The sequence below is a fragment of the Nelumbo nucifera genome, chromosome 7 (genome assembly GCF_055504915.1).
Source record: "Nelumbo nucifera cultivar China Antique chromosome 7, China Antique-T2T, whole genome shotgun sequence".
Classification (NCBI taxonomy): domain Eukaryota; kingdom Viridiplantae; phylum Streptophyta; class Magnoliopsida; order Proteales; family Nelumbonaceae; genus Nelumbo; species Nelumbo nucifera.
The window spans coordinates 41,449,434-41,463,132 of NC_142655.1; the positions used below are offsets into that span (position 1 = coordinate 41,449,434).

Consider the following 13,699-nt stretch of genomic DNA (forward strand, 5'->3'; position numbering starts at 1 on the left):
CTAGCGATTGGTCATATATATAAGCTTTTTCAGCAAGCTCTGAAACTGGTAGCAGGTACCAACATTAGATAATGTTTTTGCTTGATATGTTAATCAATGTTTAGAAGAATTACGGATGAAGCTTTTGTCTATAACTTCTTACATTTGGCTTTTATAATTTGCACAGTTCGAATCAAAATGATTTCTACCGCAAGATGAATGCATAAGCACGGCTTTGGACTACAGCTACATGACTCGGAGACTCAGATTGGTCTTGTGTCTCATGAAGACCTACCCAACAGATGGACCCTTCTGAACATAATCGAGATCCACAAATTAATTAAAACAAAATAATCTTTTGCGTGGTTGGGTTAGCTTTAGAAACGCTCTTTTAGTGTGGAAGAACCGAAGAAGGCCAAAGATTTATAAAGCTGAGAGCCTTTGCTGTGTTTGGTCTGAAAGAAAATGAAAATGGGGAAAGAGAAAGTTGAGGGAAAGTGATCAAGTCAAACCAAATATAGTGTTGAAAAGAGAATATAATCTGCTTTCATACTTGCACATGAAGCGACTCCATTTTCTTCTTTTATAAGTCAACTAAACTATCTACGCTGACCAAATAATAAATTTTCTCATAAATTTGTTTCTGCCGTCATCTGGTCGTCATAGTTTACAGTCAAAGTCTTAGATGGCCACTTAACGATTAAATCATCTAAGACGTTTTAGCCGTATCTAGCAAGTTGGTGTTAGACAGTCTTTTATGCCCTTAGCTTCAATCCGATTTAATGTACATTTGTTATTTAGTGGAAATAAATAAAGTGCATGTTTGATTCATGTTGTTTGGTTTAATTCTGTGTAAGACCCTAAAACTGGACACTTACAGAGACTCGTGTTAGTTTTAAATATTCACAGCCGTTGGATAAGTCTGGGAGATTTATCCTGCCAAGGCTGATACTGGTGTGCCACCAAGTGTTGGGATGGCCTGTTTCAGCCACCAGGGTAAGGCCTGAGGCACATGCAGTATGGGATTACTTGAATCCTTGAATCGGACCAGATTTCTAGTATTGCCCTGGACCTTGGAGACAGATGGGCAAAATTGAAAAGTTTGGTGTCGGATTGGGCTGTCTTTGATATGCCAATCAGTAAGATCCTTAGATGGGGATCAAAACCTAGGTATGTTGGGACAGTCTGAGAATTCATTTGAGTGGGTGATCATAGTGACAGGATCAGCCCCTTTGTCGGACAAAGGGTAATGATCGGGAATGCACTCTCCCTGATGGAAACCAAACCGCTGGCAGTTGATTTCAATCGTTGGAATTTTGTTTTGCAAAATTAATACATTTATATATATATGTACGGTTTCAAATTGTTTGCAAATGGTTTTAATTCCCGGGATCCATGTGAGTGGAGAGTGCGGCACTGTTCCTTGTAGCCGAGGGAGAGGTCCTCTCTTGGGCTGTCGGATTGGGCTGTCTTTGATGTACCAATCAGTGAGATCCTTAGCGGGGGTCAAAACCTGGGTATGTTGGGACAGTCCGAGAATTCATCTGAGTGGGTGATCATAGTGACAGGATCAGCCCCTTTGTCGGACAAAGGTAATGATCGGGGATGCCCTCTCACTAATGGAAACCAAGACTGCCGGCAGCCGATTTCAACCGTTGAGATTTATTTTGCAAAATATATTTTATATAAGATATAAAAGTATATATGTATGGTTTCTAAATTGTTTGCAAGAAGGTTTTAATTCCCGGGATCCATATAAGTGGAGAGTGAAACACTGTTCCTTGCAGCCGAGGGAGAGGTCTTCTCTTGTCAGGCAGTGTATGATCATTATGGGCTGAGAGGTTAAGTGTAAGACCATTGAGGTTAATACCTGATTGGCTAATCTTGCATCTGCCCACAGTCCCTGGGTGTTACAAGGTGGCTTGGCCCAGGGACCTCTTAGGGTAAGTGTTGGGCCCGTAGAGCCCATTTGATGGGTTTCAGGGGGTGCACTGTCTTTAACAGTGTATTCGGCCAGGCCTTGTAACAAAGGCTGGGCCGAACCCATGTGGCTGATGTGTAGATCAATGCTTGGGTCCCACGCCATACAAGGAAGCCCAACTGGGCTGCTTATTTAGTTAATAAAGGGGCGAAATCTGAAGTGGATCAGCTAATAGGATTGGGCTTAGACCCTATCCACTTAGAAAGTCGAAGATCTAAATAAGATTTAGATCTGGAAACCTCCTAATCAGATTAGGAGATGGCTGATCTGATCTCTAGATAAGATAAGGATTATCCCTTATCACTTAAAGGGACTTCTAAACCAAATATGATTTGGATTAGCAACTCATAATCTGATTAGGAGCTGATCCCTTTAAGACTATAAAAGAAGAAGGGGGCGGCAACCTTTAGACACAATACACACAGATCATCAGGTTTCTTTGGTGTTGAAATCTAGAAGAGAGAATTTTGCTCCCTGCAAATACTCTCTTGCCGCCTCCCTGTTCTTGCCACCCTGCTTTCCAGTTCGATCTCCACTGGTGGGAGAAGTCAAGATTGGAACTTGACATCAGTCCTTTGAGAAAGGATTGAAAGGAAGCTATGCTCACGTGCCATCTTGCTGATTCTTGCGAAGGACAGAGTTCTTGGAGAAGAACACTGCTGATTCTGCTCCACCTGCACTGCGCCATCTTCAGTGGGAGCAGTCTTTGGATCCTTCCTTGGGCGTGAACACCTTCGTTGGGAGATATTACTTCTCCGTATCAGGTATAATCCTTCCCACTTCTTTTTGGTTCAGATCTGGTTCAGTTTATGGTTCAGAATTGATCATTGAAAATATGATTTTCTAAATGGGGAATACGATTCCCAGTTGAAGGGAGAGAAAAATTTTTGAAATTCGCCCCTTATTCCGCAATCTTTTGGGCGTCCATAGGATGGATCTCTCATCCCTTCAACTGCTTCTCCGAATCAGGTATATTCCTCCCATTTATCATTTGGTAGAGATCTGGTATGATTATGGTTCAAGTAGGATCCTTGAATATTGTATTCTAAATCTAGGGAATATGATTCCCAGTTGGGAGAAGGTAGGAAATTTTTGAAATTCGCCCCACCCATTCCGCAACCTTTATGGCATCCATTAGATGGATCCTACCATTCTTTCAGTTGGATAGTAAAAAATTATTTTCCTTTATGTACCGATACGAAATAAGGTTTTAGGCATTTGATACATGGCATTTTCTGATACAAGTTTAAGCTATTTTTGTTTTGATAGAAAATAAGAGATAATATTGCAAAATTCCCTTAACAACTTTCCACCTGTTTCTAGCTCTCTTATTTTTTTATCAAACCAGACATAGCTTTAGCGTCTAAAGAGTTGGGCAATCTTAATATCATTCTCTATTTCTCTTTGCTCGACAACACAAGCTTTTCTAGAGCCCGAGAAAAAAGACAAGCTTGCCCATTTAATACTCGATTACATTCTTTTCGTTTATTTCTTCTTTGAATAAATTTCTCCACCCAAGGGCGGGTCAAGTAAGGATGTGTAGTCTCAAGCCTGTCCACATCAAAGGAGATAACAGTTGGTAATTAATAATACGAAATTGGAAAACATTGAGAAACCTCATCATGCATGACAAGATGGAAAAACACTTCGATCATTAGAAAGGCTGCTTAGGTTCTCATCAATACAATAGCAAGGGGCTGCATTAGACGAATCAGCAGTGCTAAATGGTAGGCTTTCTAAACCGTCCGACCTGGATATCAAGGCAACGTGGACTTCTATGGTAGACCATATACCACTATAGTAATTTCATACATTCCGATTACTTCACATTGTATAACTCTCTTCTCTTGTACTTGTAAAGTGATGAATACAAGTTGAAATTACATGGAGTAGGCCATCACGAGTTCACATCTCCACCCCACAGCACATCCCCACCGTGTATTGAGAGCATCTCCCAATGATGATGCATTGTGGGGCGGAGGTGTGATCTCAGCCATCACACTTCTAGCAATGCCTAAGGGACCGGATGTAGTAGGTAGTGTGATACATGTTCCAGTTAATGTGTTTTTCATACAACCATTTTTGCTCCTTTAGACAGAAATTATATCCATCATTTTATTATCTTTGTCAAAATAATTAAAATTAAAAAAAAATAATGAATAAAGAAAATGTAAATGAGTCCCAACTCTCAATACGTTTAAGTTTTCCACTTTCATTGTTTTTATTTTTAATTATTTTGACAAAGATAATAAAATAATAGATAATTTCTGTCTAATGGAACAAAAACATTTGGATGAAAGGCGCATTAACTAGAACATGTGTCACATAGCTATTGTGCTCACTCATTGTGCTTACTTAACGTGCCTACTACATCCGGACCCAGTAGATAAACGTCTAGGACATGGTAAAGCATATTGCATTGCAAAGTCACATTGTAAATCATCGCATAGCAGTTCACATCAAATTTTCTCTCATCGCATTCCCTTTAACCTCACTACACTTTCAACCCATTCACTTTAACCCCATCACGTTTCCCACCAAAATTAGCCCTTTATAGCAATCTCCCCAATGATTCAAAAGGGGGCATATATAGTTGCTCAGGTCCTTATATGCACACGTTGGGAAAGGGTAGGAGCCTAAGGCCATGTTTCGTTTGCTACTATAGGCCTCATTTTTTTAATTCTTGCTTATGCTAGGCAAGAATGGGTAAGAATTCAAACCATTATAGTGTTTGGTTACAAAAATCCTGCCATAGGCCTGATTCTTTTCAGAATGAAAAATCAGCCATAGCATAAAAATTGAGGCAACCTGCAGCATGAAAAATAATCATGCCCAAGCTTTTCCATTTTCATTCTTTATCGAAATTCTTTGCCAGGGGTCATAAACTGCCAACCTTGGTCTATAAAACCTCCACCATAACAATTTATTGGTGGACTATCATTGAAACTTATGCCAATGGGCATTGATCGCCAGCAATCCACCGGTAAACATCTATGCAATGATTTTGGAGACCTAGGCTGGTGGTTTATGACCGCTAATACATTTTTTTAAAAATGAAAATGAACAATATAAGGCATTTAACAGTTTGAAAAGAATTTATTTTTTAGGAAAAAAGTGTTTGGTTCATAGCAATATTTTCTCATTCTAACAATTTTTACCCATTCTTATCGATTTAGAATTTCATCTTGAGTAAGAATGAGAATTGAACCAAACATGGCCTAAGTATCCAAGTAACCATATCAACATGTGGCAAAACCCAAACTAGTCCAAATGGCATGAGTCAAACTATTTATCAAACTCCAAAACAATATAGAAATTGGTGCGAACTGAAATATTTGGTAACAAAGCCGACAAAGGAACTTTCTAGAAAAAGAAAGTTTCCTCTCAAGAGATTGGTGGGTGCCGAATCCAACCAAAGATAAATAGTCTTGCTCTGGGTTAATAATTTGCAGTTAGTGATGAGCAAGGTCATTCCCCACAGGGATTGGGTGGATTTATTTCCAAGTAGATGGATTAAGGGGGGTTGTAAAGCTAACGAAAATAAGAAAATAGCAGAAAATAACAGAAAACAAAAAATAAATCGATGGGAGATGGCTTCCGGTTGAAGGGACAAGTTCAGCTTTGATTCGTAGCATTGATCCTTGATGCAAAGATAGATTCATATGCTTATGAATAAATTGGTTATAGCAATTAACAAGCTCTAACAGCCAGCCTCTACTCTTATTATTCGACAACCAAAACAAGCTCTATGATTGCTTCCCTTATTAATAGGCAGTCCTAAACAAGCTCTTAGAATTTAACCTATTAATAGCATTAAGAGGGGAGAGACCCAATTCTAGTCAGCGATCTCACAAGCTTGGATCGTTTAAACCAGATCAAATATTTTCCTAACATAGATCGAAAACTTATTTTGCAATCAATTTATGTTAGTTGCCACCATGATCGAGCCCACCAATCATATACAAAACTAGAGGTTCAATCGGCCATGGATTATTTCCATTGAATGAGCAAGGGGCCCTTCTTGCTTAATCAACAAAAATAATCCTCACAGTTAATTCACAGAAAACATATGAATACCCTTAAACAATGAACTGAAATAAAAATCATTTAGATCTCACAATGCTTACAAAATCAAGGCTTCCCTAATTCTTCAACCAGAAATAAAAACTTACAGACACTTCATGATGAAAACGCAGCTTCTAGATGAGAAAGGGGGGGCGAACTCTTGCTTCTTCCTCCTTGGTTGCTGATTTCCCTCTCTGAAGACTGAATCTCTCTTGGAGGAATTGATGCCTTGGGTGCTGGTCCGCCCCCCCTTTATATAGATTTGGGGAGAGGGCTGCTCTCCAACTCCCTTAAGGAGATTATCCTCAAACTGGAAAGTCCTAGTCTAATTTGAACTTATCCTATCTAACTCTTATCTCTTATCTTTATAGGATTACAATTTGAGAATTTAAATCTGATAAAACTCTTTTATTGAGATTACATTCAACTTCTATTCTAATGGGACTCTTGGATGTTGAATTCAAACTGGGTTTCTTTAACAATTCGGGTTTGCTTCAAGACTCTCTGCAAAATGGGCTTCAGCTTGCGAAATGGGCCTTGCTGCGAAATTGCTCCGACTTTGGGCCCGAATTCGTCTTCGATGTGGACCGATTCTGCACAAAGCCAAAACATAAAAGTTGTGGGCCTTTTCTATATCTTTCCAGTGCTTCTTGAAATATCCAAATCGAAGTCCGGAATTGAGAATTATGCCCATATCATGGATCGGTGCCGAAACTGTGCAAAAACATCCGATTAGCCTTGTTTTCTTCCAATCGCCTTCTTGCTTGCCCTGAATCGAAATACAAAAGTAATGAGTCCAATTAGGTACCAATTAAGTGTAAAATACTGAATATTGAGGGACAAACATAAGACAAATTATATTCTTATCAAATTCCCCCACACTTAAACCTTGCCCGTCCTCGGGCAAGTCAAACTTCAAGTAAAAATAGAACAAAAAAAAACTAGCTATCCTACCAATTTTAAAACTCAACTCTCATTCGTCTTTCTCTACAAATATTCTAGGTTAATTATTGTGAATCGTTAAATCAACACAACCGAGTCATACACGACTCATTCATCAGCCAATCCAATTTTTGCTACTACAAACCAGGTAGTAAATCAGGGAAAACCTTTTTATCTTCTCTCTCTTTTATTTTCTTTTTCTCTCTTCTGAAGAAGCGAGTGCATTTTATGCTCCATCTCACTTTTGGATTACTTGGTCAGTAGGTGCATTTTATGCTCCATCCTACTGTTTGAATTACTACCTAGTAGGTGCATTTTATGCTCCGTCCTACTATCAGATGACTTGGCTGGTAGGTGCATTTTATGGTCCATCCTGCCAATTGTAGCAATGGTAAAGTATTTGCCATGTTTACTTAAACCTGAATTTAGGACTAGCTTAAAAGGGAATGGAGAGAAAAAAAGAAAAGGAACAAACTTCCCTGGGCGGTGGAAGGTGGGTGGGGAGACAGAGTTTCATGCCCTTACTCTACATAGGTCGGACTTTCGAGGGGTACTTCTTCCACATTGTATACCTGAAATCCTTCATAGAAGGGTTTTAGGCGGTGCCCATTTACCTTGAACCTTTTGTCTGTGGTCGGACTCTGAATCTCAACTGCTCCATAAGGTAAGATGTTAGTAACAGTGAAAGGTCCAACCCACCGAGATCGCAACTTACCGGGAAAGAGTTTAAGCCTAGAATGGAAAAGAAGAACTTTCTGGCCAACTGCAAAATCTTTCCTTGAGATCGTCTTGTCATGGAAGGCTTTTGTCTTTTCCTTATAGATTCAAGAGCTCTCATAAGCGTCGTTGCGGATCTCTTCTAGTTCTTGTAGCTGCAACTTCCTCTGTTCTCCTGCCTCATCCATGCGCATGTTGCATTGTTTGACCGCCTAGTATGCTTTATGTTCCAGTTCCACAGGGAGATGACAAGGTTTGCCGAATACCAAACGGTAGGGAGACATACCTATAGGAGTTTTATAGGCTGTTCGGTAGGCCCATAGTGCATCATTGGGTCTCAGACTCCAATTCTTCCTTCTAGGGTCAACCATTTTTTCAAGTATGGATTTTATCTCCCTGTTGGACACTTCGGTTTGTCCACTTGTTTGTGGGTGGTATGCAGTGGAAATTCGATGGGTGATATTGTATTTCTTGAATAGAGCTTCCACCACTCGGTTGCAAAAGTGAATGCCTCGGTCACTTCTTATCGCCCTGGGCATTCCGAACCTGGAGAAAATGTGGGATTTGACAAAATCTACAACAACCTTAGCATGATCAGTTTGGGTAGCTTTGGCTTCTACCCATTTCGAAACATAGTCCACAGCTAGTAGGATGTAAACATTACCGAAAGAGGAAGGGAATGGGCCCATGAAATCTATACCCCATACATCAAATATTTCACATATCAGTATAGGGGTAAGTGGCATTTGGTCATTATGGCATAAATTACCTATCTTTTGGCATTGTTCACAGGCCTTGCAGAACATATAAGCATCACGAAATAGGGTAGGCCAAAATAATCCGCACTCTAGTATCTTACGTGCTGTCCTCTTTGGGCCAAAATGGCCCCCACAGGCATATGAATGGTAGAAGTGAAGAATGGAGGGGATTTTGGGGTCGGGCACGCACCTTTGAAGGACCTGATCGGCGCATTGCTTCCACAGATATGGGTCATCCTAGATGTAGTACTTGGCATCGCTTCTTACCTTATCTCTTTGAGCTCTTGTTAATTCTCCTGGTATGGTTCTAGTAACCAAATAATTAACTATATCTGCATACCATGGAGTTCCTTTTTGAATTGCGAAAAGGTGCTCATCTGGGAACTCATCTTTCAAGGGTGTTGCCTCTTCACTTGTAGTCAGCCTACTAAGATGGTCTGCAACCAAATTTTCTGCAACCTTCTTGTCACGGATTTCAAGGTTAAATTCTTGTAGCAGGAGAATCTAGCGGATAAGCCTCGGCTTTGCTTCTTTCTTGGCGAACAAATATTTTAAGGCTGCATGATCAGAATAAACAATCACCTTAGTACCCAATAAATATGAACGGAATTTTTCTAAGGCAAAAACTACAGCCAAGAGTTCCTTCTCTGTTGTTGAATAATTGCATTGGGCAGCATCAAGGGTCCTCGAAGCATAATATATTGCATGAGCGGCTCTTCCAACCCTCTGTCCCAGAACAGCACCGATGGCATAATTGCTTGCGTCGCACATAATCTCGAAGGGAAGATCCCAATTTGGTGGCTGGATGACTAGGGCTGAAGTCAACGATTCCTTCAGCTTATCAAAGGCTGCCCTACACCCTTCATCAAAATCAAACATCACATCCTTCTGGAGTAAATTACAAAAGGGGCGAGTTATCTTGGAGAAATCCTTGATGAATCTCCGATAGAATCCTGCATGTCCAAGGAAATAGCGAACTTCCCGAATGTTCGTGGGATAGGGCAGGGATTTAATAACATCTACTTTTGCTTTATCAACTTCGATTTCCTTAGAAGAGACTACATGCCCTAGAATGATGCCCTGGTCGACCATGAAATGGCATTTTTCATAATTCAGCACGAGGTTCTTTTCTATACACCTTTCAAGTACCTTTGTAAGGTTAGATAAGCATGAATCAAAAGAATCCCCATACACTGTGAAGTCGTCCATAAATACCTCTATAATGCTTTCCACATAATCTGAAAATATACTAACCATACATCTTTGGAATGTGGCGGGAGCATTGCAGAGACCGAATGGCATGCGCCGATAAGCAAAGGTACCGAAGGGGCTGGTGAAGGTAGTCTTTTCTTGGTCCTCAGGTGCAACTGGAATTTGATGAAACCCTGAATAACCATCAAGACAACAGTAATGAGATTTGCCAGCTAGTCTTTCAAGCATTTGATCGATAAAAGGGAGCGAGAAGTGGTGTTTTCGGGTTAACGAATTCAGCTTCCGGTAATCTATACACACCCGCCACCCATTTTGAATTCGGGTAGTTACTAACTCACCGTCTTGATTTTCGACCACCGTCATACCTGTTTTCTTCGGGACTACTTGTACCAGACTTACCCACTTACTGTCTGAAATGGAATAGATTATCCCGGCATCTAGAAGTTTTAAAACTTCTTTCTTCACTACCTCCATCAGCGGTGGATTTAATCGGCGTTGGGCTCCGATTGTAGGTTTGGAGTCTTCTTCCAATAGTATTTTGTGCATGCAGGTAGATGGGCTTATCCCCTTGATATCAGCTACAGTCCATCCGATTGCTTCCTTGCATTCCTTAAGTGCTTGAATTAGTTTCCTTTCTTCCAATGCATCGAGTTTGGAGGAAACTATCACAGGTAGTGTCTCCCCCTTGCCTAGGAACATGTACTTTAGGTGCTTTGGTAATGATTTCAGCTCCAGCTGGGGTGCCTGCACAATAGATGGAAGGAGCCTTGTGTGAGATAGGGGTAAACTAATGAAAGAAGAATTACGGGCAAATTCAAAAGAGTTCAGTTCAGAAGTCAAAGTTTGTAGTTCTGAATTCAGCATAAACTTCTGCTTTGCTCGTTGCAGTTGATCAGGCCCATTGTTAAGTGCAACTCTCAGTGTGTCTTCATCTTCTAACTCAAAAGTCTGCTGCACTAAGGAATCAATAACATCTATAGATAAAATAGAATGCACATCATTAGTGTATCTCATGGCAACATAGATATTAAAATTAATGATCTCACCATCGAATTCCATGGTAAGTGTCCCCTTATGCACATCGATTTTTGTTCTGGACGTCTTAAGAAAGGGTCTTCCTAGCAAAATCGGCGGGAAAGACCAAATTATTAACTTGGACTAGGACGTCCTCTAAGACTCCCTTTATGTATGTAGTAGACCGATCAGCAAGTTGTAAGATCATGCCCATTTCTTTTAATGGTCCGAGATTCATTGTTGTATAAATAGAATGGGGCATGACATTTATTGAAGCTCTTAGGTCTAGCATAGCTTTTTCGATCTGGACATTTCCTATCTTATAGGGAATGGTAAACATACCTGGATCCTCGCATTTAGGGGGTAGTCTTTTCTGGAGAATGGCTGAAACATTTTCTCCTATATGGACCTTCTCATCACCTTTCAGCCTTCTCTTAGTAGTGCACAACTCCTTGAGAAATTTGGCATAGCGGGGTACTTGCTTAATTGCATCAAGGAGGGGGATGTTTACCTCAACTTTGCGGAAGGTCTCGAGAATGTACTTGTCTTGCTCCTTCTTGGATCTCGCGAATCGGCTAGGAAAAGGTGGAGCGATGACTATGGCTTGGGGTGGCATTCCGCTTGAATCCGTTTAGGGAGATGGTGTCTCCTTTTTGGTTGTATCCTTGGATGCTTCTTGATTGGGTTCATTCAGCTCCTTCCCACTTCTCAATGTGATAGCGCTAGCATTCTGTTTCAGGTTGGTCATGGTCTGGGAAGGTAGCCTCCCTGATGATTGGGATTCCATTCGACTCATAGCTATCGCTAGCTGGCTGATGTGATTCTCCAGGTTTCGGATACTTGTCCTCATCTCCTGTTGAAATTGTTGAGTATTAGTTGCAAGGGCTTTCACAATTTCATCGAGAGACATACCTGAGTGGGGAGAGGCTGAATATGGTGGAGCCGGCGGCCTGGTTTGATGCTGATGTTGGAAGCCGAAGGGCTTGGTTCCATAGTTCAAGTTGGGATGATCCCTCCATCCTGCATTGTAGGTGTTCGAGTAGGGGTCGTATCTCTTTTGCAAGAATCCTCCAACAGCATTAGCTTGTTCGTAAGGTTCATCTTGAAGCGTAGGGCACATGTCAGTTGGATGTCCTGGAGTTGAGCAAATCTCGCAAGCCTTCACCATTTGTGTATTACCTGTGGCCATTTGACAGATAAGAGAGGTCAGGCTTGCAATTTTCTGTTCTAGGGATGAGATGTTTACCTCGTTAGCATGAGTTGTTGGAGGGTTGAGCCTATAGCCAAACTGTTGAGAGGTGGCTGCCATATTTGAGATCAACTCTCTTGTTTGTGTAGGAGTTTTGTTCACCAACACTCCTCTGCTTGCTACATCGATCATACTCCTATCCATTGGTAGTAACCCTTCATAAAAATATTGGATAAGGAGTTGGTCTGGAATTTGATGTTGCGGACAGCTGGCGCATAGTTGCTTGAATCCCTCCCAGTATTCGTAGAGAGTTTCCCCACTTAATTGTCTTATGCCACAGATCTCCTTTCTGTTGTTAGCCGCTCGGGAAGCAGGGAAGAACTTCTCAAGGAATTGCCTTTTCATATCATTCCACGTGGTGATGGAACCAGAGGGTAGGTATTACAGCCAATCCTTAGCCTTATCAGCTAATGAGAAAGGAAAGGCACGCAGTTTGATCTGTTCCTCGGTAACACCTTGAGGCTTCATGCTTGAGCATACTACGTGGAATTCTTTTAGGTGCTTGTGAGGGTCTTCGCCTATAAGTCCACAAAAAGTAGGGAGTAAGTGTATAAGACCTGATTTAAGTTCAAAGGGTACCGCTAGATCTACATATTCGATGCAGAGAGGTTGTTGGTGAAGATCCGGTGCAGCTAGCTCTCTAAGGGTTCTTTCTTCGTTGTTGGCCATGACTTCTTCTTCAGAATGGTTGGATGGCTCAACGATTTCTGCAGCCGACTTCACTCCGGAAGTGGGGAGTGATGCTGATTGGTTGCGGCGTTGCTTGGCTTCTTTCCTCAAGCGGCGAACTGTGTTCTCGATCTCAGGGTCGTAGAGGAGTTACCTACACGAGAAGAGCGAGGCATAAACCAAACAAAAGGAAATAAACCTACTTAGGACGCCAATCCCCGGCAGCAGTGCCAAAATTTGGTGGGTGCCGAACCCAACCAAAGATAAATAGTCTTGCTCTGGGTTAATAATTTGCAGATAGTGATGAGCAAGGTCGTTCTCCACAGGGATTGGGTGGATTTATTTCCAAGTAGATGGAAAGGGGGTTGTAGCATTGATCCTTGATGGGACAAGTTCAGCTTTGATTCGTAGCATTGATCCTTGATGCAAAGATAGATTCATATGCTTATGAATAAATTGGTTATAGCAATTAACAAGCTCTAACAGCCAGCCTCTACTCTTATTATTCGATAAGCAAAACAAGCTCTTTGATTGCTTCCCTTATTAATAGGCAGTCCTAAACAAGCTCTAAGAATTTAACCTATTAATAGCATTAAGAGGGGAGAGACCCAATTCTGATAAGCGATCTCACAAGCTCGGATCGTTTAAACCAGATCAAATATTTTCCTAACATAGATCGAAAACTTTTTTTGCAATCAATTTATGTTAGTTGCCACCATGATCGAGCCCACCAATCATATACGAAACTGGAGGTTCAATCGGCCATGGATTATTTCCATTGAATGAGCAAGGGGCCCTTCTTGCTTAATCAACAAAAATAATCCTCACAGTTAATTCATAGAAAACATATGAATACCCTTAAACAATGAACTGAAATAAAAATCATTTAGATCTCACAATGCTTACAAAATCAAGGCTTCCCTAACCCTTCAACTAGAAATAAAAACTTATAGACACTTCATGATGAAAACGCAGCTTCTAGATGAGAAAGGGGGGGCGAACTCTTGCTTCTTCCTCCTTGGTTGCTGATTTCCCTCTCTGAAGACTGAAGCTCTCTTGGAGGAATTGATGCCTTGGGTGGTGGTCTGCCCCCCCCTTTATATAGATTTGGGG

The 13,699-nt window shown here is 41.0% G+C and overlaps 1 protein-coding gene across 1 annotated transcript; it reads right to left on the minus strand.

The window, feature by feature from the left end:
• Positions 1-11,299: 11,299 nt before the first annotated feature.
• Positions 11,300-12,262, minus strand: LOC104590886 (uncharacterized). Its single transcript, XM_010249646.2, has one exon. The coding sequence runs from the start codon at positions 12,260-12,262 to the stop codon at positions 11,300-11,302; it is 963 nt and encodes a 320-aa protein (XP_010247948.2).
• Between the last annotated feature and the right edge of the window lie 1,437 nt (positions 12,263-13,699).